This window comes from Ostrinia furnacalis, unplaced genomic scaffold (genome assembly GCF_004193835.3).
Source record: "Ostrinia furnacalis isolate ACB-3 unplaced genomic scaffold, ASM419383v2 OfSCF2049, whole genome shotgun sequence".
In the NCBI taxonomy this organism is placed as follows: Eukaryota; Metazoa; Arthropoda; class Insecta; order Lepidoptera; family Crambidae; genus Ostrinia; species Ostrinia furnacalis.
In genome coordinates, this window is record NW_021132288.1 from 441,021 (window position 1) to 467,147 (window position 26,127).

Sequence of the window (26,127 nt, forward strand, 5' to 3'; positions counted from 1 at the left end):
TAAAGATTAGTCTCAGAGCGCAGTGGCGTGAAAAAGTAAGTAAGTTTCAGGTTCGATTCCTGGTCGGGTCAATATATTTTATAAATTACCCCGCATCTGGGTGTCCGGGGACCTCTATCAAAATATCAGGGCAAACATTAAGTACTAAAAGGGGCAATTACGCTTCATACAAATTATTAAAACAATATTTGCGCTTAGATCGGCAACACTACTTATATGAAGTCGTGGCCTCACGCCTGCCTGAGACAGTAAATAAGTAAGTTACTAAAAATATTTTGCACAGGAAAGTATGATCCTATATTATTTTGATGGAGGAAATGATTGCAACAAGGTGTACCTATTATGTACTTCTAATATGACATCGACAGATGATCTCAATTAACTATCGACTAGAGTCAGACCTTGTGTCTGTTAGCTAAGCGGTTTTAAAGAGCGCGAATGCAACTACACGGTTTAATCCGATAAGATACTTCTCACAGATGGCTGGCCAGGGAACAGAGAGACCGTGGCAGGTACGAGCAACATTTCTGGCTCGCAACACCAACAATTTAATCAGGAACGTCATTGAAAACCTGAAAGTTCAACCCAATCCGGAAAAGAAACTTATCCCGCTTTCTCTCGGTGAGTGTCCTATTTTTTAATAGTTAAATTATAAAGTAAAAGTTACTGAAACGTATGTTACGTAATACCTACTTATTACAGACTTTGAAATAACTTTTAGGCACTTTAGATTATTATTTTTGTTCGGTCAGTTTATGTAGCTTACTTAGAAAATATAGAGATATTTATGATACTAAGTGAGACACACATATATAATTATCATCAAAATTAATTTTCATGGCATGTTTATTCAATGTAAAACTTAGTTTATAAATCATTTAACAAATCATTTATTTCCCGCGTAGGTCAGAATTTCATGAAATTCTTCTTTATTCACGATTGAACGCTCACTAATACTGGCCAAGGACGTGAATTTGTTAAAAGGTGAAAATTCCGTCGGCCGTTTGGTGTAGTGGTTCAGAACGGACTATTAACTATGCCGAGAAGTCCCGGATTCGACTCCCGGCCGGGCTGAAATGATGAATTTTAATTTCTGCGATGTGTCTGGGTGTTACTGAACTATGTATAAAGTTACGTTAAAAAGTATTAGTATATCCGTTAAGATAGCACCCACAACACAAGCATAATATAAGTTGCTTTGGTTACTTTGGGGCTAGCTGGCGCTGTGTGAAATTGTTCAAAGATTTATTTGTTTATTTATTAAAAAAATTACATCTTAGGTGACCCTACAGTTTTCGGGAATATCACCCCGCCTGAAGAACTGTTGCAAGCCGTTCGGGATAGCATAGATAATAACAAAAGCCGTACATATGGGCCCACTAATGGTCAGCTTGAGGCCCGTCAAGCTGTCGCAGACTACAGCATCCACCAGGGACGCGTGACGGCTGATGACGTCATACTCACCAGCGGATGCGCGCACGCACTGGAGCTCGCCATCACAGTGCTGGCTGAAGATGGACAAAATATCCTCGTGCCGAGACCAGGGTACATGATCTACATGACGCTAGCTGAGGGTCTGGGAATACAAATCAAGTACTACGACTTGTTGGTACGTTATATTGAATTACCTAGAATTGAAATATTTTGACCAACGCCTCTAGAAGAGTAGAGAACTCTACTTTAGGTCAATTGCCCTGCTACTAGATGGATGAAAAAAAGAGCAAATAGGGTATTATTTTGTTGCTAGGTGCCCAAGTAAATGTCTTGTTTGTTGATGATTTCTTTTTGCCGGGGGCGCCGGTGACGTCAATTCATTTTATTAACCTAAGTACTTACCTACTGTATGAAAAGATAATTACTTACACATAAGTAGGTACAATTTATGTTTTTTTTTCAATGTCATTGAAACTTTTGCATTATTATCTAAGTAGGTAAGTAGTTAGGTACATAAGTTATTGTCATATTTTTTCCTTGTTTAAATTACACTGAATTACCTACTTACTTTAATTACTGTACCCACTGAGGAATAATTTAAGCCTAAGATGGAATAGCAGAGACTCCACTATTATAAACAATTCGTTCCGACAAGGGATGGACAAAGTTCAACTACGTCTTACCTGTAATAGTTGATTGGTTACTTTCAGCCAGAACAAAAGTGGAAAGTAGACTTGGGGAGCTTACAGAAACAAATTGATGACAAAACTGCAGCCATTGTAGTAATTAACCCTTCAAATCCTTGTGGATCAGTTTACTCCGAGGAACACCTACTCGAAATACTGGACATCGCATCTAAGAACCGTGTGCCCATTATTGCCGATGAAATTTATGAGCATTTTGTGTTCTCAGGGCATAAGTACACGGCTATGTCTGCCCTTTCCAAGGATGTTCCTATTCTTACTTGTAGCGGACTCACAAAGAGGTTCTTAGTACCAGGCTGGCGAATGGGGTGGCTGATTGTACACGATCGGAACAACATTTTTGGGAAAGAAATTCGCCAAGGTTTGAGGAATTTATGCGGTAGACTACTTGGGCCTACAACGTTGATACAGCATGCCTTGCCTAGTATATTGACGTCCATGCCGCAGCATTTCTTCGATGGAGTAATGTTCTTCATAGAGGTAAGTTTTGTTCGTATTTGCTCTTTGCGAGTGATATTATCATCGGTAGATTTAAAATAAATAACAAGGGATAACATGATGTCTGTTTTCAGAGCCAAGCGAAGTTAGCCTGCGAAGCCTTACAGCGGGCACCTGGCTTACGCCCGATAATGCCCCAAGGTTCAATGTACATGATGATAGAGATCAAAGTGTCTATGTTTTCCGAATTTCAGAACGATCTCCAGTTTATTGAACGCTTATACTCCGAGCAGTCCGTGCTCTGTATACCTGGACAGGTTTGTTTATGACGGTCATCGATTCATGTACCTACTTTTTGCTGTGACAGCATGACTAAAAATACACTAAGTACTTACTTACTTAGTAAGATTTATAAAGTATGTAACCTACGAGTATTCTTTGCACTCTGCATTATTAAGGCCCAGTTNAGTATGTTGTCATTTGTTTGTAATAGAAGTCCATTCGTGTTGCTTAAAAGTGGTGTTGCTACCTATTATATTACCAATGTACCTTACATAGATATCAGGAAAACTCGCTTCTGCAATATTCTAGATGCATTTTCACAAAAGTATACAATGTAGTAACCTTTATCACATTTTCCTGAGTTTTTTTATGGAATGAACATCAATAACAATAGAGTATGTTTAAATTGCACTTTTTAGTACTATTTTATATTAAATGCAGCACGTTTCATGTGTTTTATCACATTTCAGTGTTTTTACTATCCGAACTTCATGCGCATTGTACTGACGGTCCCTGAGGAAATTCTGCGTGAGGCGTGTCAAAGGATCATCGCATTTTGCAAGGACCACGCAACACCGAAAGAAAAACACATGGAAATGATTACGAACAAGTTATCGGTTGATAAAGAATGGAGGGTTATTTATTAAGTGTAATATGCCATTAATTCTATTGATTAAAGAAAAAATATGCGTTAAACTTAGCATACAAAAAAAAGAGTACAATATTTCAGGATAGGTACCTACTTAGTATACAAAAAGCTTATTACAAAATCACCGGGTAAGATTCCGGGTGTGGCAAACAAATTTTTGGAAATGTTTGAAAGCAAACTGCAACTTTCTTAAAAAAAAAGAATGTTTTCTTTCAGTAAAATTTTCTATCTACAATATTATGAGTACTTTCCCTAAAGGTACCAACGAATGAAACCCTGTGTACACGCATGCACGAACGAATTCGCAACCGTTTGCAATATGAATGCGAAAAATTATACAGGGTGTCCCAGAATGGGTGAATCAAACTGCTAGGGGAGGTAGCTCTACTAATGTACTATCCTTAAAAAATATGAAAAAAAGCGCATAAGGACACAATTTTTTTAAAGAGAAAATAAATCAGCTTTGCCTAAGTATCTGGCTATAATTGCTGCATTTGGAGTTTATTTGTACTTTTTTCTTACTAATATTAATTGTACATGATCGCTTCGTTTATCTGTAAACAAACTTTTGAAAATAATGACTAGATTTCGAGTTTAGAGCACTTTATTTAAAAAAAATCCGAACCCAATTTTTTTTTAAATATTTTTTAGGGATATTACATTAGTAGAGCTACCTTCCCTAGCAGTTTGATTCACCCATTTTGGGACACCCTATATAGTAGTGCAAAATTTGCACGGGATGGTGGATAAGATACCTAATTGTTTGAATAATTTATTGATTCATTAATTAACTAAGCAAAAAAAGTTAGCTAGGTACAATTATATTGCCAAACCATGTATTTTGTCGACAGTCTTTAATTGTTCAGTGCAGTGGAAAGAGTGTTGAAATATTTAAATAAAAAAAAAACAGAAGTTAAGAAAGTGTAAGTTTAGTTAGACATTCTTCTATTGTAGAGTCACGTTAAAATTACCTATCACAAGCAAATGATTAAAAATTTACATCAGCCCAGTTTAAACAAGAAAAACAGTTGAAACAGTCTCATTTTACCGTTTATTGATTGTTTCATGAAAACGTGAGAATAAAATTTAAAAAATAAAAAGCTTATTATGAGACCACAGACTTTTTATCGGCCGATAATTTGGATGGCTTCTAATTTGCATGAGGAATCTGCCAGTCGGTACACTCGGTGCTACCAAACCCGGTGTAGCTTTACCAAATCCGTGTAGGTACCTAACTTTCATACTTGTTTATAAATAACTGATTGCAGCCCGAAAAATCTATCGGCCGTTAAAAAGTCTGTAATATTAAGGGAATCGAAGAGGAATCCTATTTTCATTTTAATATTGATCAAAAATCATAATAGCGAAGTTTGATTTGATAACCATGGAAATTATTACATTGTCTCCTTTAGTTAAACACGAACAGTGACTCAAACAACATTCTCTTAGCTATGAAATAACGCAAAAATCACATGAGCAATAAGAAAAATGTTTAATGTCATGATATCACATCGTGTCAGTTGACTTGAATATTAGTAGTGCCGTTCGTTGTTGATGTTTTAGGACTTAGTTATTATTGTTCGTATATGTATTTTACATAAATACATATTTAGTTAAAAATTCTAACAGGATTGAAAATAAACAACTGAATAATAGTGTCCTGAATAAATTGGAACTTTTATATTTTTTTATGCATAACAAGATTACAAGACAGATATTGAGGACCTCGCAGGGAGAGTCCCATTGATACCCCACATAAACCACTGGTCGGTCTCCATCGGCAAAGCAATTCCCGACGTAAAAAAAGATTTGTCCAAGAAAAAAAGGTATTGATACCGCAATCACACTTGATTTTATAATATGAACTTTTTTGAAGAGGTTCATGTCATTTGGGTTTGTGTGGTGGCTTCGGCCTTTGTCATATGATAGGACATAATATGCGTATTGCGTAAGCAATATAAAATACATAAAAGCACAAACCATTTGTTTGTAGTTTACATCTGTGTATGTGTTTATATTGAATTCTTAGTTTGAATCTAGCTAGCATACCTAGGCATAACTAGATAATAATATTTATCNGTTTGATAACGCAAACAAATCGACGTGTTTAATGTTATAAGACCGCATTTTGTTTAATACAACCTCAATTTTAAGGTCTACAGGCATTTGAATCATATAGGCCTTATTCCGTGTAGGTGATTTAATAAAGCCAAAATCAGTGGTTTCGTAATTTGCTTATTTTGAATAGATTTAGTTAAAAATTGTGTTATTTTTTGTAATATCGCTAAAATTAAAGGATGGAAGAACTTAATTAACCTTGTTTTTGTTGACTGGCGTTAATATTAAAATATAAGCATTAAAAGTTAGGTAGGCCTTATTTGTATCAAGTACCTTAGTATTTATCTGCTTACAAACAAAACACAATAACATAAACAACATAATATTATTACGTACTTGCATCCTTTGAATCAAACAAGGACTTGTAAGAAGTTTGTTTACAGGCTAAAAATTAAATTAATGTTGCAGGTAATATTTATTATTATATCCTGATGCAGTGATTTCTCAGCGCTTTAATAACGTAATAAAAATTATACCTTGCGCAAATGAGGTAATTTTCTTTTCATAATAATAATAAGTTCACGCGCTTTGAAACAAGTAGGTTTAGGTACTTCTGTATTCTACATTTTTAAGCCTATAAAAAAATATTGAGTGTATTATTTTTACTTATTAGATGATATAAAAATATTATTATACAGGTGCCAATAAACGTGACACATTGCAATTTATATAGTATGTACTTATTTCGCTCGTGAGTTTTAAACTGATATTAATATAATTTAAGTAATCGTAAAAACATATTTTTATCATGAATATTTTAATAGTGAATAGGAGGAATGTTTAAATAAGTCGCTCTACTACCGCACTACCGTCATCTCATCTACATTTTGAAACCAGTTCCGCGGCTCGGGAGCTTGATTCGTCAAACGCCACAGTTCTGATACAAAAGTAAGGTGTATTGGTTCGTGGGCAATATTCTGAATAAACATTTAAGCGTCGCCACAGCTTTTGGTATCCCGCAAGTTTGGTGCCGATGTCGTCAGGTCGATCGCAGGACAAGCGGGCTTGGGAGGTGCGCGCGTCAGCTCTAGCTCGGAATACGCACAATCTGATAAGGAGCATCGTCGAAAATCTGCAAGTAGAGCCGAACCCCGAAAAACAACTGATAGCGCTTTCAGTAGGTGAGTCTGTTTACTAACCTTTTCTCGTATTGTGCAAGTGCGCAGCGGCGTTAAGGATAATGAAAGTTATAGTTGTTTTGATAAAGCTTCTAGAAATGTAGAGATCTTTCTTGTGACGCGTGAGTGAGCGTTATTTTGATACGAAAGCGAAATAAAATCTAATACAATTCTAAATAAAAGTTTTATTAAATAAAAACCTGACGCAATTTTCAAAATAGGTATCACGTTCGAAAATTAGCGCATAAAATTAACAGAATTATTTCAAGGTTAGCGAGATTTTTTGTATTTTGTTACGTTAAAAATATAATGCTACTTATCCATAAAATTTTCGAAAAGGTTAAATAATTTTGTGAATTTCAGGTGATCCAACGACTTTTGGGAACCTAAATCCGCCGGAGCAAGTGATCCAAGCTGTGCGGGAGAGTATAGAATGGCATACAAGTCGAGGGTATGGGTCCATGGTGGGCCACCCGGAGGCGCGCCAGGCGGTGGCGGAGTACAGCGCGCACCAGGGCCCCGTGGCCGCTGAGGACGTGATCCTCTGCAGCGGCTGCTCGCACGCCATCGAACTCGCCATCACGGTTCTCGCCGATTCCGGACAGAACGTTCTCGTCCCCCGACCCGGGTTCATGATATACAAAACTGTTGCCGAAGGATTGGGGATAGAAATCAAGTATTACAACTTACTGGTGAGTGACTACAGTGTTTTATTTATCAAGTCAAATGAGAGCTATTTTTGGTATTCAATCAAGTTCACAGTTAAGACCTACTTATGCTCGCATTCCATATTTGTCAACATTCCTTTAAGTAAATTCTTCATCATTAGCATTACCTTTTAACGGTCGTAAATCAATACCATTTTAAATTGACGCTAAATGTCCATTGAGTCCTCTAATAAAGGTTAGGTCAGGCATATGAAACATGTCTTGACGAGGTAAAAAATGTTATTAATGTGCTGTACCTAGAACATCGACAATAATCAATAGGATGTCACGCGGATACGGTACCCTAAAATTGAGACGTAACGAGGAGTCTCGTCTGGCTAGTGTGTAAATGGGTATATGAGGCGATGTGAGACGAGTTTCTAGATTAAAACGGGTTTCCAGTATACTCTGAGCCAAATTTGCATATGCTTATTTACGCATTTATTCCTTTGTAACTGCGTAAATCCTTGATTAGAGGTTAGGCATAAATATTATTAATATGAATTTCTATAAAATTCCAGCCTAATCAACAATGGAAAGTCGATCTGGAGGATCTAGAAAATCAAATAGATGATGACACTGCCGCGATAGTCGTGATCAATCCGTCAAACCCATGTGGCTCGGTGTACAACAAGGAGCATTTGACTGAGATCATAGATATAGCTTCAAGGAACTGTGTGCCTTTAATTGCAGACGAGATATACGAACACTTTGTGTTTTCTGGCCATGAATTCACAGCTATTTCAGCACTATCGAAAGACGTACCTGTTCTGACGTGCGGTGGCCTTACCAAAAGATTTTTGGTGCCTGGCTGGAGGATGGGATGGCTGATCGTGCACGATCGGCAAAATATACTAGGCAAAGAAATTCGAAAGGGAATAAGCAATCTAGCAAGTAAAATACTCGGACCTAATACGCTAATACAGAGAGCCTTGCCGACTATACTCAAGACCACACCGCAGAGTTTCTTCGATGAGGTTGTCCTTTTTATCGAGGTGAGTGGAAGGTTCCACGCGGCGAGTTAGGGCAGCTGTTATTAACCGGAATTGTGTAGATAAGCCCTTTTTCCCGGTAATATCGAAAGTTTTAGAATGCGTTCATTCATGAGAACGAATGAACAAACAGTATTTGTTTAATTAAACGAGATTTAGATATTAGACGAATTAAAATGTACCTATTGCACAATAATAATACTAATGTTACTCTGAAATTAAAGGAACCGAATCCTCAACAGAGAAAGTTATAAATGTAAATCAATTGATAATACCTAATCAGCTTGATCTTGTTGACCTCTTCTATCCTTTCACAACAGTAAGGTATAATTAAGTAGATAATTATGCATAAAGTAGCCAGTTGTAGGTACTAATTAAAGAGATCCCACTGAATTCTAAACTTTACTTAATAGCTATTATTTATTTCCCAGAACCAAGCTAAGCTGGCCTATGAGGAGCTACGACGAGCTCCAGGGCTCCGGCCCATTATGCCACAAGGGGCGATGTACATGATGATTGAAATAAAAATGGCGCAGTTCCCTCAGTTCAGCAGCGAACTGCAGTTTGTGGAGCGAATGGTCTCAGAACAGTCCGTGTTCTGTCTGCCAGGAGAGGTAAAAATATATAACTATCTATGTATTATTTTCACTCTTTTGATATTACCCGTGTCGAAAACACTGTTAGTAAATATAACAGTTTTAAAGATAACTAGGTAAAAAAATATCTACTCTATCCCTAAACGCAAAATCTTGTGAATTTTCAGTTCCACAAATAGGTACCTAACTAGGTATCTAAATGCGCAAAAAAATGAGCGTAGTCTTTTTTATGTGTTGAAAATGAGCAAGTTTTCCGTTATAATGAAATTGACTTACGTCAATGTTAATTTTGAGACAACACCCTATTAAACATATTAAGTAGGTAGGTACCTAAATACTTTTTTTTTCATTTCAGTGCTTCTGCTATCCAAACTACATGCGCATCGTGTTAACTGTGCCAGAAGACATCATGAGGGAAGCGTGTCAGAGGATAGTCAAGTTTTGCCAAGATCACATCGTGACCAGAGAAAAGCTGAAAGAGATTGACACCAACGTGGTGTCCATGCCTAATGCAACTGAAGTCATTTGCGATGACGCACTGCCACGCGTAAATTAGCAAATTAACGACATTGTTGTTAGATTTTTTTTGTAAATAGCTAAACGATTCAGCACACGGGGATTTTATTTTATTGAATAAATATTTACGAAATATTTTTTTAGTTTTTTTTTGTATAAGTAGATCATCATCACTTACTTATTTGTAAAAAACACGTCAACACTCATGTCGAAGTTTCTGATATTACATATTGTATCAAACTTACAAATAAACTAAGCTATGTCCAGATTAAGCATTAACGTTTTGGAATTTTTAAATTATTAATATTCATTTAATTTCTTGGCGTCTAACTCGTTGATGTCTTTTCTACACGCATCGTTATTATTTAAGTGTTATTAAATGAAATAAGTGCATTTATTTACTTTCAAGTTTGTTTAAGTATGTAATGTAAGTTTATTATTCTTTGAATGATTACACAGACACCGTTAATAATAATGTTGGAATCAGTCAATGTCCGTCATCAAGATTATCAAGATAGAAGGAAGGTGACTCTCATAAAATCAATCTTGCAAACAAATTTTATTGTAAACCGCAGTAAGATTGCCCGAAAAATATGGTCTGGTATGTTTTAGATCATATTCATTAAAAACATTGGAAATACGCTATGCAACTTAGTAGGTAATTATAAACGCAGAGCCTGATGTTCATACGCGACCATCGAACCCGCGATTACTGCCCTATAGTCCGGGGTACGTGAACCATTAGATCATCGGTCGACAATACCAGGCCTGGCTCACTCCGCGCGGTACATCCGATAATTACCTACAGCGAAGCGCCCCGCCGGCGGGTATTATATCAGTCGAGTGTCACGCGCGCTTGTCAGGACGCTGGCGTGGGTTGTAGTATGATTATTCTATGANAATATATAATATTGGTTATGGCTATTGGAGCGGGTACCACTTTCCATACGTTTGTGCCCATCATCCTTTGGTATACTTATGTAAGTACGATGACAATGCAATGTTATGGCTGGTCTGATGATGGAGTCATGAGGTGGGTGGCCATACTAACTCCTAAATGAAACGGCGGCATCGCATCGAATTTGGGTTCGTTTGATTTGTCTTTTCGAGGACTTTAGTACTAGATGATGTCCAGGGTCCTGATGATGGAGTCAGGAGGTGGCCATAGGAATTCTTAAACGAAACGGTGGAAAGTTATCGAGTTTGGGTTTGCTGGATTTGTCTTTTCGAGCACTTTGGTGCTAAATTGTATTGTAATTGAACCAAGGCTTTGAGATTGAGATACTACTAAAAAGTGTAAAATAAAATTAGAATAATTAAAAAACTTTTGAAAAACAAGCTTTTTATCTGAAATGCAGAATTGTACTAAAACGAAAAAAATAATTGTACTTATGCAAGGTTCAAATAATTTCGAAAGCTTGTAGCGCAAACATAAAAGAGGAAAAAATTCCATGCGCGTTACAAGCTTTCGAGATTATTTGAACCTTGCATACAATTATTTTTTTCGTTTTATTATCATGTGTTAACGGATTAACGATTAACGTTAACTTGCGTTAAATCTTCCGAAATGTAACGTTTTAACGTTTAACGAAGTTAATTTTTTTATTAACGGTTTAACGATTAACGAAGTTAACTATTTGATTAACGGTGCCCAGCTATGCTAGTTACTCATAATTAAGTGGGCAAGTCTTGGTAAGGACGAACACTTTGTTGTGTAGGTAAGGCATTTTCGTCAGAAAACATGCTCGTAAGTGAAAATTACGTTTGTAAAACTCGTTTACATTTTTATCGCACATTAGGTACAATAATTGCATATACCTACGTAGTAGGTAAAAAGGCTACAAAGAAAAGTTAAATGTGGGTTATTAAACGGTAAAAAAATTTGTTAACAAAGTAAAAATCGGTACTCAATAGTTACAACGAACTGCTTCAGTTTTTTGGTCTTTATTAACTTGAAGTACTTAACTATATTTCAGTTACTAAATGGTTAATATTAACAAAATATTAACGAAATTAAAGCTAACCAGTAAGGTTATGGCTATGATGCAAGCTGCGAAAAGCTCTTAACGCGCCATTTTATCAATGTTACGCGATAACTTTTAAAGTCGTCTAAAATCAATGATAAGATTTATCACGACGCGCTTCTTAGCCATGTGCGTCCGGGGTGACACGGTTGACACGGTTCCCCCCGGAATCCCTGTCTCATCTGTACCCCGGAATGGTAGGGTGGACCCCTCCCCCCCTCCCCAGGATGTTGGGCTATTGATTTCATGATGGTATCGCCCCCCGTCCCTCTTGGCTGCATAGCATAATGCCTAAAATGCCTTTGCCTTTTCCATTTCCTGCACAACCAAAAAAAAAAAAATCTGCCGTCTTCTAGGCGGGAAAGTGAACGGCCATTNGCGAAGCGTCTCGTGTCGTGTTCAGCAGTTTTGTTTATTTTCTTTTGTGTTTCGCCGACTGTTCGTGAAAGTGTATGAGTGTAGGCAAAACAATGCAAAATAATTTTTCCATAAAGTGCCACATCTTTACTGACTCACAACGCCAAATTCAAGGGTAGCTGAGGGGGTATCATCTACCACCATTCATTTAATAAAAAAACTGTTAACTTGGCTGTATAGTTAATGCCTTTTCCGAAAATAAAAAAAAAACGAACAAAAAACTATTAGTGTCATCACTGTCATCCAGTGTCATTAATGTCATTCTTTCTAGTCTCAAATTGGAATTTATTGGATTTTCAAGACATTTTAATTCCTAATTTGTTGCACAAAAGCTACATAAATATTAAACTTGTAAAATGTCTCAAGTCAAAACGAACAAAAAGTTCAAGTGGGCTTTGGATTACAATCAGAAGTAAGTGTCGTCTAAAGTTATCTAGTCTCGGAAGGTAGGTATGTGATAAATGTAATTAAAATGTACATAATTTATAAACCTTTTTATATTACAGAAATAAAGCTATCTCCGGGGATTTGCCGTCTCCGCCAGGATACAGCCAATCAGCCAGTGCAAACTATGCCGAGACATCCAAAGATACGGATTCTAACCATCTTTTGATCAAGAAATTGTGGGATGTAGCACTGGGACCACTAAAACAGGTGCCTATGAATCTATTCATTATGTACATGGCTGGAAATTCCATCTCCATTTTTCCTATAATGATGGTGGGAATGTTGATTGTGCGACCTGTGAAAGCATTATTTACAACTCAAAGTACATTCAAAATTGTAGAGGGCACACAAGCTGCTGGTCAAAAGTTTGTATACTTTATCGGTAACATTGTGAATATATTGTTGGCTTTGTACAAATGTCAGAGTATGGGCTTATTACCTACACATTCCAGTGATTGGCTTGCATTCGAAGAGCCCCTGACTCGAGTGGAACATATTGGGGGTGGCCTATCTTTATTGTAATAGAATAATTTAAACACATGTATCTGTTTTTAATGCTAATTTATTTAGATTATCATTGTATAAGAACTAATAAACATATTTACAAAATCATAGGATATTTTCTTAAAACTGATTTTCAAAATATTAGCAGTCCTTTCCACCTTTTTTGCCGTCATCTCCTCCTATTTTGGATTTAATGAAAGCTTGTGCCTTTTCAAAAAGAACCTTCGGATCTTCAACCTTGTCAATCTGAAAATAAAACATTTTTTATTACATTGACAGATCTGAAAATCATTAATAGATTGTTCTCCACAAAATTATTACTCCTGGTTCAAAATGTAGGAAAAAAATAAGCAATTGAAATAAAACCAACCATTTCTTTTTATCCAAAACTGTTTCACATTGCTGAGCTGTTTTCTTACAAACATACCCAGCGGCATCCTGCATTAGGAAGAAAGTATATTCAATACTAAATCTAGTGACTGCAAAACACAAACTTAACACACAAAAGAGGCCATACATGTTGAACCAGGAACCTATACATAAATCAAGGCAAGCCTGCAAATAATATAATGCTTGCAACAAAAATCAAAGGCAACTAACGTAAATGGACGACCATAAAATGGAATTAGGCATGGCCTCCTTTGCGACTATAAAATATGCAATTAAAAAGGTAATGAAAGTTGCAGTAAACAGAACGAATTTAGTACTTTGGATTTTACCTGATAATTTTGTGCTATGTATACTCCAGCATACAATCCCGTGCCAAATATTATCTGAAACAATTTTATTTTGAAAAATAATAAAACATGTACCTATGTTTTGTTCAGTCAAAGCCCCAGTAAGCAGGTATTAAAATGATAACCTATTCACTATAAGCACTAAATAAAATTTAAGACAATTTCCTATTGTGCATCCCTCTTTGTTTCCCTGACTGAAATGGTTATGTTAGATTCATAGGTTATGAAACTTACTGATGTTTTCACCAGAGAAAAAAAACAACCCATGATTTATGGGGATTGTTTCAATAGGATATCAGAACTGCTTAACCAGGCATTTTTATTTTAAACAGCATAACCAGCAATTTATTAAAATTCTGCAAAAATCAACATAGAAATAAGTAGTCAATTTGACATTCTAAATTTGAATGATGATTTCATCTGGTTGTCTATTCTTTGACAGATTTTTCTTTACCAGTAAAAAGGTAAATCAAAAAATATTTAACCAAAATGAAACTAAAAACTTTTATAAATTACAAGTTCTACAACTTATTTTACACATTCACATGACTAGGGTCCCTTTTTTCACACACTTAAAAATAGTACCAAAATAACAATGTTTCGCAAGTTGGTACTCAACTTTGACTCAACTATGCTGATCTCTTTCATAATATTGGTAATCGTTCAAGTTAATGGGTTATTTTTATTGATAAACAGTAGAAATTCAAAAGTAATACACTGAATGACTGCAATAATTATTGTAGTCTATCTAATGAAAACTTAGTTTTCAGTACAGATGATAAGATGATATTTTACTAACCAGCCCCTTGATCATTTTGTTAGTTGTGTTCATAGGCTTTTCTGTATTTTCTGAACCACAAAAACCAATTCAATGTAAATTGAACTAATTTTTCGTTTCAATTTGACATTACACAACACCCCTCTCTGACAGCAGACACAGCTGATCCATGAAATGACAGTTTTACTTTTTTATGTTGATACATGCAAAGATGACAATGATTGTACATTTTATTAGTAAGAAAGGCATTTTTTTTACAAATATTAGCAAACTACTAATACTATATTACTATTAAAATAGAACAAATTTTTCTTGCCTTCGTCCAACAGTGAACGTCATTTGGCTGAAACGAACGAACGATGCTATAGATTTATGGTTGGCACCAAAAAGTGTGAATACATGGAGGACAGTTTTTCACAGAATCGGCTCCAAATCAAAAAAGATTTAACATGTGCATTTGGACTTCTTGGCGGGAAAAAGAAGCGTCGTGTTAGCAGTTTTGATTTATTTTCTAAAATTCGTGTTTAGCCGACTAATTAATGGTGGATTATTAAAAGTGTTCCTGAACGTGCATGAGCCAAATGAAACAAAACAGTGCAACATGAGTTTTCAAGTTCCCTCAAGAAGTCCGCGTCCGGTTTCAGTAAAGTGTCACATCTTTACTGAAACTCATGGTGTAGGGGGGATTTTATCATCTCATCTATCATTTACTTGAATTAAAAATACCTACTTGNTAGTTCCAAAATACTGGACTGTCCTGTCGATGACATTGACAGTGGGGCGCCACCGTCAATACCGGATCGCTGGTTCAGATTTTTGCCATGTTGGAAACCATATAATTGAACGATGGTAGCGCCCCCCTGTCATTGAGTTTGGCGGGACAGTTCAGCGTGGGTCATCTATACCTACTTGACACTGGCATCAAGTCGGCCTCGATGAGTATTGCCAAGAAAAGAAGAAGAAGACCATGTGCATTTTACTGGAGGAAGCGGTTTCTTTTTGGGCATATTGTAATTTCGTTACGAAAGCGTTAGCCTAAAGTTTTCTGTACCTCTAGTACGAAAAACTTTCGAGTTCGTTTCGTTGCGTATTCAAAGTGTCATCGAAAAATTTTGTATGAAAAATTAAACAGCGCCCCCTATATTATAGCCGCCCTAGGGGGCGCTGTTTAATTTTTCATACAAAATTTTTCGATGACACTTTGAATACGCAACGAAACGAACTCGAAAGTTTTTCCTACTAGAGGTACTGTTTTTCTACCACTTAAAGAGCTTCAGGAATGTCCCTGAGATAATCTTTTTCCCTGTAGTTACCCATTCATTGACTGAAAATAAAAATAACCAAGGACACAAATAAAAGATAATCGAATGTTTTAAAATAATAGTTAATTTATTTCATTATGGTACTTAGGTTATAGCACTAAATACTTAATTTAATTTTTAATTAAATAACTCAATATTTACAACACTTAACGTAGATTTCATATAAAAGCAGATTTTATTAAATAATTGGATTCAAATTAAAATGTAATATTTGGAATGTATAAATAATTATCATTGGAATTTGTACAATTCTGAGAAGTTATTGATAGCCCATAGTTTACAAATTATGTAGAAAACCCTTTAACTGGTATAGAGAAAAATATTTTTCATTAGTTTTGAACCTTATGTTTTCTCAATAAGGTTCAAAATATGGTGGCAACAATTCTGCCACTACCAGGTAAAGGTTTAATATTAAGGCTTCGCAATGTTTTTAAAACCCTTGCACCCTGACCGATTTTTTAAATTAAATAAACTTAAAAAATTAGTTTAAACAATAAAATAATGAAATTGATGATCCCACAAGTAAAAGTTTTGATGGGCTCACGAAATAAAATTATATTATAACTTAATGAATTAATTACATATAAACAACTCAGGCATTTCTAGACATACTCGTATCATGCAAATAATAACTACAGTGACCCTTCCTGGCGCGCCGCAGTTCAACTTAACTTTACATAATATTGCTTACCTACTTTAACATAAACATTTCCATTTTTACTTCACTTCAAAACACATAAGAGTAGTACGTACCGTGTTAAATGTACAGAGTAATTATTTACAAGAAGAAACAGTGACCAGTGGGTCTAGACAAAGTGCACATTATAAGTAAATAATCGCAAATCAGTCGAAAAATGGTCGAAAAGCCTCTTTTTTGTATGGAGTTATGACAGTTTCGATTTTTGATTCGATCAAAAAGTGCAACTTGTCTAGGGGGGTAGATAATCGAATCGAAATCCCGGTCTAATTCGATGTCTTATGATTAAGGTACAACAGATTAAATTTAATATTCACTCCTATGATAGATAACTCTAAGATAAACCATAATATGCACTGTCTGTCACCACAAATCTACGGGGTACCAAAAAAACGAGTTAATACTTTGCAAAGAGTTTTCAAGACTTCAGTAGGTACCTACAGGTTAGCTGAAACAATGTTGTATTGATAAATAGAATATTTTGGCTTTCAGTCTGTGTTGAGTGCTTATCACCTAAATCTTCTTCCATCACTTTGTAGACTTGTAGAGGCAATTTTTATTATTCAATGATGCAGTTAAAAATACTTCTTATTTACTCTCTTTCACAAAAACTAGGTTTACTAACAATCAGGCAATCATTTTAATACTACATAAGGTAAGTATTACTATTGGACTACGTACAAAAACAACCATGAGTTTTTATCACATTAAACATGTAAAGAGCCTACAAAAAGCCTAAGGTCATTGTTCCGCGCTTCTAAAGAGGTATTGAATCGAGTCTTCGTGAAGTGCAATAAGCAACATTATGATTCCGCCAGCAAGAATACCCAACACAGCTAAAATTAGATTCATAGTTTTACCATGATTGTTCTCATTGATTTCAGGCACTAGATCTGCTAAAGCTATGTAAAAGAATGTACCGGCTGTTGCGGCGTAAATCCACTGAGAGGTTGACTCGTGGTCTTCCGCGAGCCATATCCCACCAGCCATTCCCATAAAACTAAGCACTGAGGAAAGTAAATTGTAATATAGAGCGCGTTTTATTGACATTCCAGAGCGCAGTAGCACGGCGAAGTCTCCAAGCTCATGCGGAAGCTCGTGACAAAATACTGCGAGAGCTGTAGCGAATCCGGTAACTGGATCGCCACTAAATGCAGCACCGATTGCCAAGCCATCTGTTAAGTTGTGAAGACCATCGCCCACGATCACCATCAGAGCAGTCGAGGTCATCGGCCGTTCGACTGGCGGCGGAGGTGATCCAGGCATCATTGCGCCTAGCTCGATGGGCTCTATTTGTTTACTTGAATCTGTCTTTATTTCTTCTACTGACTTGCCTTGGGAGTGGTCATGGGAGTGCGAATGACCACCGTGTATGGTTTGCATTATGGCTTCTACGGTATAAAAAAGCAAGATGGTAAGAAATGTGACACTACATTTTAGTACCACTTCCGTTTCCTCTTGTGGTTCTGATGAGGGCCCATGGGATTTCAGTGCGTGCGGCAGAAGATGGAGCAGTGCATCTCCACATAATGTGCCGACGGCAACTGCCACAAGGAAATGTAGGACGTGGTTGAATATCACCGATTTGAGCATGGGCACTATCGCTACACCCACGAGACCCGTAGCGCTGATGACCAAAATGCTTAAACTCGCGTATATCCATGCTGTAACAACAGAAAGTGTTATTATTTATGTATTCATTGTTGCTGTAGCGTAGTTTATTGTTTACATTAATTAAAACATAGCGTGCATGTCACAAAGTCGTGTCGTTTGAGAAGTAATATCTCATTCATAAACAAACGACTTACTCCAGTGTCTTTCCAGTTTCGGTGCGGGTGCTTCCGTTTTGTAACAGGAGCGTTGATCCAGTTGATAGACGAGCGCTGGACACATCTCCAAGAATGTTTTGGGCTCGATGGTGATGACACCCGGCTCGTTCTCCATTCCGTACACTTCTAAAATTTCTTTTGGTGATAGGCATGACTTCCTCAAAATTGGTTCTCCTGAAACAAAAATGTGTCTTTAGTATTATACCTACTGTCTATTAAAGTATTAAACTCCTCAATCTCGCTGAACTGCGTAACGGCAGCGCTGCTAACCGGAACCTCGTAGAACCAGTAGAGTTAATATTCTAAATGGGACTTAAAAGAGGGCCTTGGGCTCACAAGGGTCGGGACTCGGGTCGAGAGCCGTGTGCGCAGGCGAGCTCTCAGTTGCCTTGCTCGACGTTCTCTCCTAATAGGATAATCACGCGCTCATAAATGGCAATCACACTATCCGTCCGTCTTGTTGTTAGGTATTATACTTTATTGACCTTTTTCAAGATGAAACTCAATGAGATAGGAAATGAAAACATTATTGTGAAAATAAAAACCAAGTAAACCATAAAATAAAGTGTAATCTGTATTCCTATCCAATGATTGCGGATTTAAATAACAAATACCTGCATAGGTATACCGGTCAATACATTCATTCATAGAAGTAGGTAGATTCAACCTCCGGTTGGGTTCAACGAGAAAGTGCGAGATCAAACTGCTGCATCACTTTCTACGAATGCCTTCCACTTGTAACACCGGATTGGAAATATTTGTTATTGTCAATTTATAATTAGCAGTTGAATGCAACAGTATATTTCAAACATTCAAAATCTATGTTAGTAGGTATTGTGCTTATGTAAAGAGATGAGAATTTTACAGTTGACATAAGTTATTGCTATCTAAGGAGGCATGTTCCAAGTTAGATATTACAGTTAGGCAAAAAATGATGTTAAATACAAACTGCGAGCCGCAGAATTGCAATTTATGGGAATTAGTTACACCTTGAAAATAAAATGAGTGGACAGTTCGATTGAGCGTAAAAAATGTTCAGATAGCATAGTAATTTTTTTGGCGTTAGTAAGTTAGAAGATTGCTTCCGCGAATTTATGTAAAAGTAGATGAGGTCACCGGCTTCAATATCATTGGACTCACTTAATACCTACTGGTATTAGATGTTTGCTTCACTAAAATACATAATAATTGAGATAATAGGTGCGATTGTGGTCAAATACCTGCCTTGTTTAGCATAAAAAAAACAAACAAAGCCTTATTAGACTGACGGTGATATCAATACCTTGAAATATAGATAATACATAAGTTGCATTAAAATATTTCCCACTCACAGGACAACTTACGATGACGAATAGCAAATTAGAAATCCTGAGTGATTTATTAGATTAATTAGATCACGTGAAGATTGTATTGCAAATATTGCAATTTGCAACTACATTGTATGAAGTAAATGTCTCTCAGGTGTCTTAGGAGCCTTATCTAGGAATAGGTGCTTAGATATTTTAAGGGGGAAGGCCATTGGCCAACTCTATCACAATGACCACTTCACTCAAGGATCACGGTGCCTAGTCATGAACGAACACTTACTTGAATGAAAAATCATTTCCTCCTTTTCTTTAATTTGCATCTCAAGGGTATAGTAAAAATCGTCAACGAAACCTTGAACAATGTAATTAGTCATTTAATTTTCATAGTACCTGTCTCGTACCTTAGTGTGTCATCATATGTTTTTTGCCTTGTTGATTCGACATTTTGTAAGCAATAGCACAGTGATCACTTGTGTTATTTCCATAGATTGTCCATCAATTGCATTCTATCAGCTGTTTATCGTCTTAAACAAACCTGCGCTCTATAACTCCTTATAGTGCTGGTGATTAAACATGGCAACATTGTTGTGTAGCAAATTAGACTACACATAACTCTCGAAAATTGTGCTTTTTACAACTAAGTAAATAGGCTACAGTATGAACTTTAACGTTAATCAGTGGTTACTTATAACCTGTTTGTTGGAAATTATTATGATTAAATTTCGCGTTTGCCCCAAAGCAGTTAAAGCTTTCCCCGTGCCTATTATTTTCGAGCTTAAAAGCTGGTCGGTGAAGTTCGAAAAACTGCGTCTTTCCTACTTATTGGATTGAAGTCGCCGCGCAGTTTTTTTCAATAACCTACCTAAAGAGAGTTAATAAAGAAGAAGACTTACTAGATGGTGATCTCTTATGCCGGTGCTGCGTGTCGTGAATCTGCTTAAAGGTGCCGTTGATGCGGTGGAGTGCCAGGTCGTGTGGGGAGTTGAACACCTGACCTCCAAGCCCGAGGCTGTCTAGCAGATGTTCGAAGCCCTGTAATAGATGTAAAAGAGCTTTTATTTCATTGTGAAAAGTTCGTGTGATGAAAAGGCACTTAAAATTATCATACGGGAGTAACGGGAGAAAGCTAGCAAAAGAATTAATTTAGTTTTCTTTTCTGTATGACTGCAGTCCTGGTTTACAAATTAACTTTTCTAGTAACTTCAACTCTTCTATACACGTGTTGTATGATTGCTCAGTTAGATGGATGGAATAAGGACCAATGCGATTGTGTTTCATAGTAGAATCACACTACAGACTTTAATAGTGTGATCGACCAGTATGTTTGAGATATTATATCAAGCGTGTGAGATAATGAATTCCTTTTATTACTAAACTATCTCATTATTCAGTGTATCTTTGATCTACATAATGCAGATGTCGCACATAAGACATTATTTTGTCGCAAAATAGCCCTTAGGTAATACAACTAAATAGGTACGTAAGAAGCCACAATGGTAGCTTGACGCGCCGTCATATAAGTTACTCAATGGTAGCATTTTAATCGCACAAATTGTAAAACAAGGAGCAATGCCAAGTTGAAGGTTGCTAATATGATAATAATACATGTTACTTGCGTAGATAGATTATTACTTAAGATATCCTTAATCTGTGTTAAACGCCGCATGCGTTAATTATTTGTAATTGATATAATATTACTTAGGTGTGTCTGATTGTATCGTAACGAATTACACGTCGTGCGTAATGTAGGTATAGTTTTATAGCGACCGCTATGAAACATATGAATTGAGAAAACTTGTCACTTTTATTTATAAATAGCGGCCGCCCGCGACTTCGTACACGTGTATCCCGTTTTACCCCCTTAGGGGTGGAGTTTCGTGAAATCCTTTCTTAGCGGATGCCTACGTCATAACATCTGCAGCATGCCAAATTCAGCCCGATCCGTCCAGTGGTTTTGGCTGTGCGTTGATAGATCACTATGTCAGTCAATCAGTCAGTCAGTCACCTTTGAGTTTTATATATTTAGATATTCTGTGCTTTTATATCTGTTTATAACTATAACAAAAAGCGCCACTATAATTTAGGTAAATAATGAATGTAAAATATTAATACAACCTTATTTAAGTTTTAGTAGTAAAATTAATACCTAAATCGCGCCTGGGAGTGCTGGGTTTTAGCTATACTTAAACGTTTTTATTTTATTACCATTATTAATAAAATATTTGTGCACTCATTTAAATTAAATATTACATAAACTTACAAAGCCTTCAAACTAATTGCACTTCTCATATACTATCACAGTCGCCAATTAAGTTTACTTAATATTATGAATTTTGCAGCAGTAAACTTTAAGCACTCATAAAATCAAGAAATCGATTGTTTTGTGGTATTAATACGTTATGGTATACAAAAATAGGATATAGTACCCACTATGTATAAATGTATAGACTTGGAACTAATCCTACAATAGGGAGACTAAAATATTCATGCTTTTTAGTCAAGTGACATCTGCGACGAATCGCAATGCCAGAAGGCCTCGTATTGATATTTGAGCGTTGCGAAGTAGTGGAGATTGATAATTACCAGTAGATAATAATGTTTTTTCCCCATTTTATTAAAAAATCTATCCTCATCCAGGTTGACTGGAAGGGGTCGCCTCCTATTGAAAAGACTAAATTGTTCTGTTGGAACTTTTAGTTGACAGTTTTTGTGTGGTGTACTTAAGTACAGCGTCAGTACAGAGACTATTTAATTTTGTTGATGTCACAGTGTTGTTTATCTTAATGTCCCTCTAAAAACATAGTTTTCATCTATCTACTTATATTTTCAGGCTAGTTGCGGTACGCTTTCTTTTACAGATACATACTTAAGTAGTTTATACCTCTGGAAATTTTTCTGTAAAAGATTGTTAACTAATACACATGTCGCATACGAAATATAAAGAATACTTACATTAACTATTTATCATGACATCCTATTGAGTTAAGAAGACTAATATTTTGGCGCCTGAAAGTTTTAAATAATTTCATAATGATTTTTTTTTATTTACCTTGACTTTACACCTACACGCTATTTCCAATCGAGCATGCAATATTTCCACGTACGATCTGATTATTAAAATATTTGAAAACATAAAAGTGAATAATTGTTTGTCACGGTTGACTCGGCGATTAACTCGTTCGGCCGAGACAGCGAGCATTCTACACATACATATTTACAAATAACTAAGTAAGCAATGCAGCGCAAGTCGAAATGACCGGACCAGAGCGAATGCGCTAGTTTTATCATGCAAATAAAGTTAAGACGTCTGAATATTGTGTTGATTTTTAAAAAACAATGGAGTAAATTACTGTACTCGTAGTTTGAGATAGCGTTGCCATGACTTTTTGACAGTTCCAAGGGTAGTCCCTTGAATAGCCCATATTAGTCCCAAAAAAGGGATGATGACATCACACGTAGGTACATTTATCCCCGGTTAGTTTCAGATGCTACTAGTAGGTAGGTAGGATGCTTATGTGTGAATCCAATTTTCATTACAGGGGTCTGAGTAGCACCACTATAATATCAGACGGACTGAGTAGTCTAGACTCCTATTATGAAGACCAAAGTCAGGAGTTGTTTATTACAATAAAATAAATAAGTAAAGATAATTGAATGAAAGTTACACTAAAACTATTTATCGATCATCTGTGTCAATATCGATAGGTTTGACGTCCATACTAATAAGTAGTAGGTACTTACTTAATTTTAATCGAACATAACTGTACATTACAGTCATATTTATAGATGAAAATTGCTTGCAATAATCATACAAACAAGTCGTATAATACCGATCGTTTTGAGCAATACCCTCCTGTTCATTTTATGTTCGCTCCGGTGAAACATCTGTCGAGTTATGCCCGTGTTTATCTTTTCTGTATGTGAACAATAGTCATGAGGTATAATTTTTCGCAGTTTCAATAGTCTAGAAATAAAAGGAATTGGGCTTACAATCGAGTTACGCAGTCCACGATGAGATACGAGTACTACGATATCCGTAGCTACACCGAGCACGATTCAAAAATGTTTGATTTATTGCGTTACAAAGGTCAGAATCAGAACTATAAACGTTTACCTACGCTATGAATTAAATTGTCCTTAAATATATTTTATCTATTTAGAATATTAAATTGTGAATTAAAACTAGTTAAAAACTGTTAAAAACACACACACACACACAATATCCCTATACCCTATTAGATAACGACAGCATTTAAATCAAGTTAACTTTGAAAAATTATGTAACGACTTAAATCATTAAACAGCCAGTCAATTTCAGTGTGACTTAAAAATGAATTTCATGAATTTTACAGAAACTTAAGAAATCGCTGATTGCATAATGAAGAAATAGCAAAATAACCAAGGTATTAAATATGGTACATTATGGTAAAATACAATTCATTACGTTAAAATTATGGACTACATAATAATAATTACTTATTATACTGAAAGCAAAAATCTTTTATGTCGTCATAAAAGTAGAAAATCATAATTTATTCATTTTCAGAAACACTTTGTCAGTGTTTTCAGATGAGGACTATTGTAAGTTAAATAATTCATTTTACTAATTAAGTGTCTGTGTACTTCTATAAAGATTGGATAGAAACATTACTGAATATGAAACGAACAAGATAAAAGTCGCGTGTTTACATGATTAAGATTACCGAAGAAATCTCTCTATCGAATGCCTACAATACCGATCGCACTGCACGCTCCCTTTTTTCAATACTGGTTGTGATATCGAAGTGACCATAAAGAGTATCTAGGGCGGAACAATTTTATTAAGTTGTCGCGGAGACTCGAATCTGCGCCTTCCGCAATGCACTACGAGACCAACGCGACCCATTACCGACTTGTTGTATAAAACCCCACGCTGCAATCGAAGAATCGTGTTTATATAATAGTAGACTATGCGCAGAGACCTATTCAAATGATCAATCAGACAAATAGTACACTAAAACAAACCAAACTTCAGTTCGTACGGTGAAAGAACAATGATTCTTATGTTATGAGAACCTACCTGTTTCCAGCATAACTAACTCATGTTATAATACAGGAAATACAACCAAACTAAGTCAGTCAGTAGTAAGTACGATAGAAATCTATATATATTGGTTAAATAACCAAATAAAGATAAGCAGGTACCTTTTCGATTTTGATAAGGAAACTATCATTTATTAAACTTAAAGTTCATCGAACTTCCGTTTACGAAATAGGGAAAGGTGTGATTGGAAAATTTTATATGCAATTGAAAATTTTCCTCAAGATTGATTACAAGAAGTTGCTTTGCATAAAAGCATCAAACGTGAACATCAATTTTATCATGATTAAATAATCAACTCGCGATAAGTTGTTATAAACAAATTGAATTTAAAAATTTACAACATGGTCTTAGATAGTGTTTTTAGACATTGCAAAATATTTTTACTAAAGAAGATCACTCACCTCGAATGTGATGACTCCTCTGTCACCGTATTTGTCGAATATTTTGTCAATGAAGTATCTTTCGGCGTCGAGGGTTCCATTGACGCCGTAAGTGGTGTTGGCGTCCAGTGTGTTATTGGCATCGCGGTCGGAGGATGCGACGCTGACGTCGCTGGCGGCGGTGGCGAGAGACGCCACCAGGGCTACGACGGCGCAGGTCGTGAGCATGGTCGCGACTGAGCAGGCTGCGCGCCCGCGCCGGCGCCTCGCACGCTATCAGCGGCCCGCGCGGCGACTGCGCCTCCGGCTTCGCGCACGTAACAATGACACGACTGCCAGCCCGCGCAACTGCAGACTCCTCGCGCTGTTTTGTTTGTTTATTTTCGAGATAATTATCAGCGAAATCGCGTTTAGTTTGTTGATAGCAATAGCAAGCGTGCTCGTTTCTTGAGTCGAAGTGTGCGTCTGAGACTTTCACCCTGCGCTCGCTGGACTCGACTAGGCCGGTTTGACACCGTTACTGATAAAATAAGTTGTATTATTTACGTAGTGGCCGGCCGATGCGAACGATTTGCGAATGATTGAAGTGTCGGGTTCAAGGTGCGCACATGTCATTCATGTTGCCGTTCCATTTGAAAGTGCACCTAGCGGTTCATAGCTCAAGCTAAGTGAATTAGTATGAGACACTTGTGAGAGAACTGGTTTAAAAGCCCCAATTTATCCAGCTATGAAAACACATGTGGCGCAGATATTTGCCTACGTCGGTTTTATATCTACTTGAAGACTGTTGACCAACGGTATCAATAAGATCGTTTAGGACGTCCATATCAATTTTATTGTTGATCGAGACCGCGCCACGGTGTCATTTTGTGTACTTGTAAAATAGGTAGGTAAGGATCGCATGAGGTTATGATCAAATTTTGTAAGGGACAAATTAGTCGTATACGAGTTTCCCGTCCCCCAATAGCCGACGTCTTTCATTGCTGGATTATAGGTATTTTTCTTACCTAGGTATACCACCAAACCTCTTCATATTTTTTCCAATCCC

General features: G+C 36.3%; 5 protein-coding genes across 6 annotated transcripts; 3 read left to right on the forward strand and 2 right to left on the reverse strand.

Annotated features, from left to right (window-relative positions):
* Positions 1-429: 429 nt before the first annotated feature.
* On the forward strand, positions 430-3,521 carry LOC114354443 (tyrosine aminotransferase-like). The gene is made up of 5 exons (XM_028306830.1): positions 430-621; positions 1,281-1,609; positions 2,145-2,618; positions 2,711-2,893; positions 3,329-3,521. The coding sequence occupies exons 1-5, from the start codon at positions 480-482 to the stop codon at positions 3,503-3,505; spliced, it is 1,305 nt and encodes a 434-aa protein (XP_028162631.1). The 5' UTR covers positions 430-479; the 3' UTR covers positions 3,506-3,521.
* Positions 3,522-6,319: 2,798 nt separating this feature from the next.
* Positions 6,320-9,689, forward strand: LOC114354437 (tyrosine aminotransferase-like). The gene is made up of 5 exons (XM_028306824.1): positions 6,320-6,746; positions 7,107-7,435; positions 7,972-8,445; positions 8,874-9,056; positions 9,394-9,689. Exons 1-5 carry the CDS (start codon positions 6,599-6,601, stop codon positions 9,592-9,594), a joined length of 1,335 nt encoding a protein of 444 aa, XP_028162625.1. The 5' UTR covers positions 6,320-6,598; the 3' UTR covers positions 9,595-9,689.
* Positions 9,690-12,233: 2,544 nt separating this feature from the next.
* On the forward strand, positions 12,234-13,054 carry EMC4 (ER membrane protein complex subunit 4). The gene is made up of 2 exons (XM_028306825.1): positions 12,234-12,407; positions 12,502-13,054. The coding sequence occupies exons 1-2, from the start codon at positions 12,352-12,354 to the stop codon at positions 12,962-12,964; spliced, it is 519 nt and encodes a 172-aa protein (XP_028162626.1). The 5' UTR covers positions 12,234-12,351; the 3' UTR covers positions 12,965-13,054.
* Positions 12,987-14,635, reverse strand: LOC114354439 (uncharacterized). 2 transcript variants are annotated; one of them, XM_028306826.1, is made up of 3 exons: positions 14,483-14,635; positions 13,666-13,719; positions 12,987-13,192 (listed from the first exon to the last, which is right to left on the reverse strand). In XM_028306826.1, the coding sequence occupies exons 1-3, from the start codon at positions 14,513-14,515 to the stop codon at positions 13,088-13,090; spliced, it is 192 nt and encodes a 63-aa protein (XP_028162627.1). In that variant the 5' UTR covers positions 14,516-14,635; the 3' UTR covers positions 12,987-13,087. The 2 variants fall into 2 exon arrangements, with proteins under 2 accessions (XP_028162627.1, XP_028162628.1); XM_028306827.1 differs by lacking the exon at positions 14,483-14,635 and adding an exon at positions 13,918-14,081.
* A 1,493-nt stretch (positions 14,636-16,128) lies between these two features.
* On the reverse strand, positions 16,129-25,756 carry Zip71B (Zinc/iron regulated transporter-related protein 71B). The gene is made up of 4 exons (XM_028306818.1): positions 25,101-25,756; positions 20,510-20,648; positions 18,289-18,483; positions 16,129-18,144 (listed from the first exon to the last, which is right to left on the reverse strand). The coding sequence occupies exons 1-4, from the start codon at positions 25,305-25,307 to the stop codon at positions 17,222-17,224; spliced, it is 1,464 nt and encodes a 487-aa protein (XP_028162619.1). The 5' UTR covers positions 25,308-25,756; the 3' UTR covers positions 16,129-17,221.
* Between the last annotated feature and the right edge of the window lie 371 nt (positions 25,757-26,127).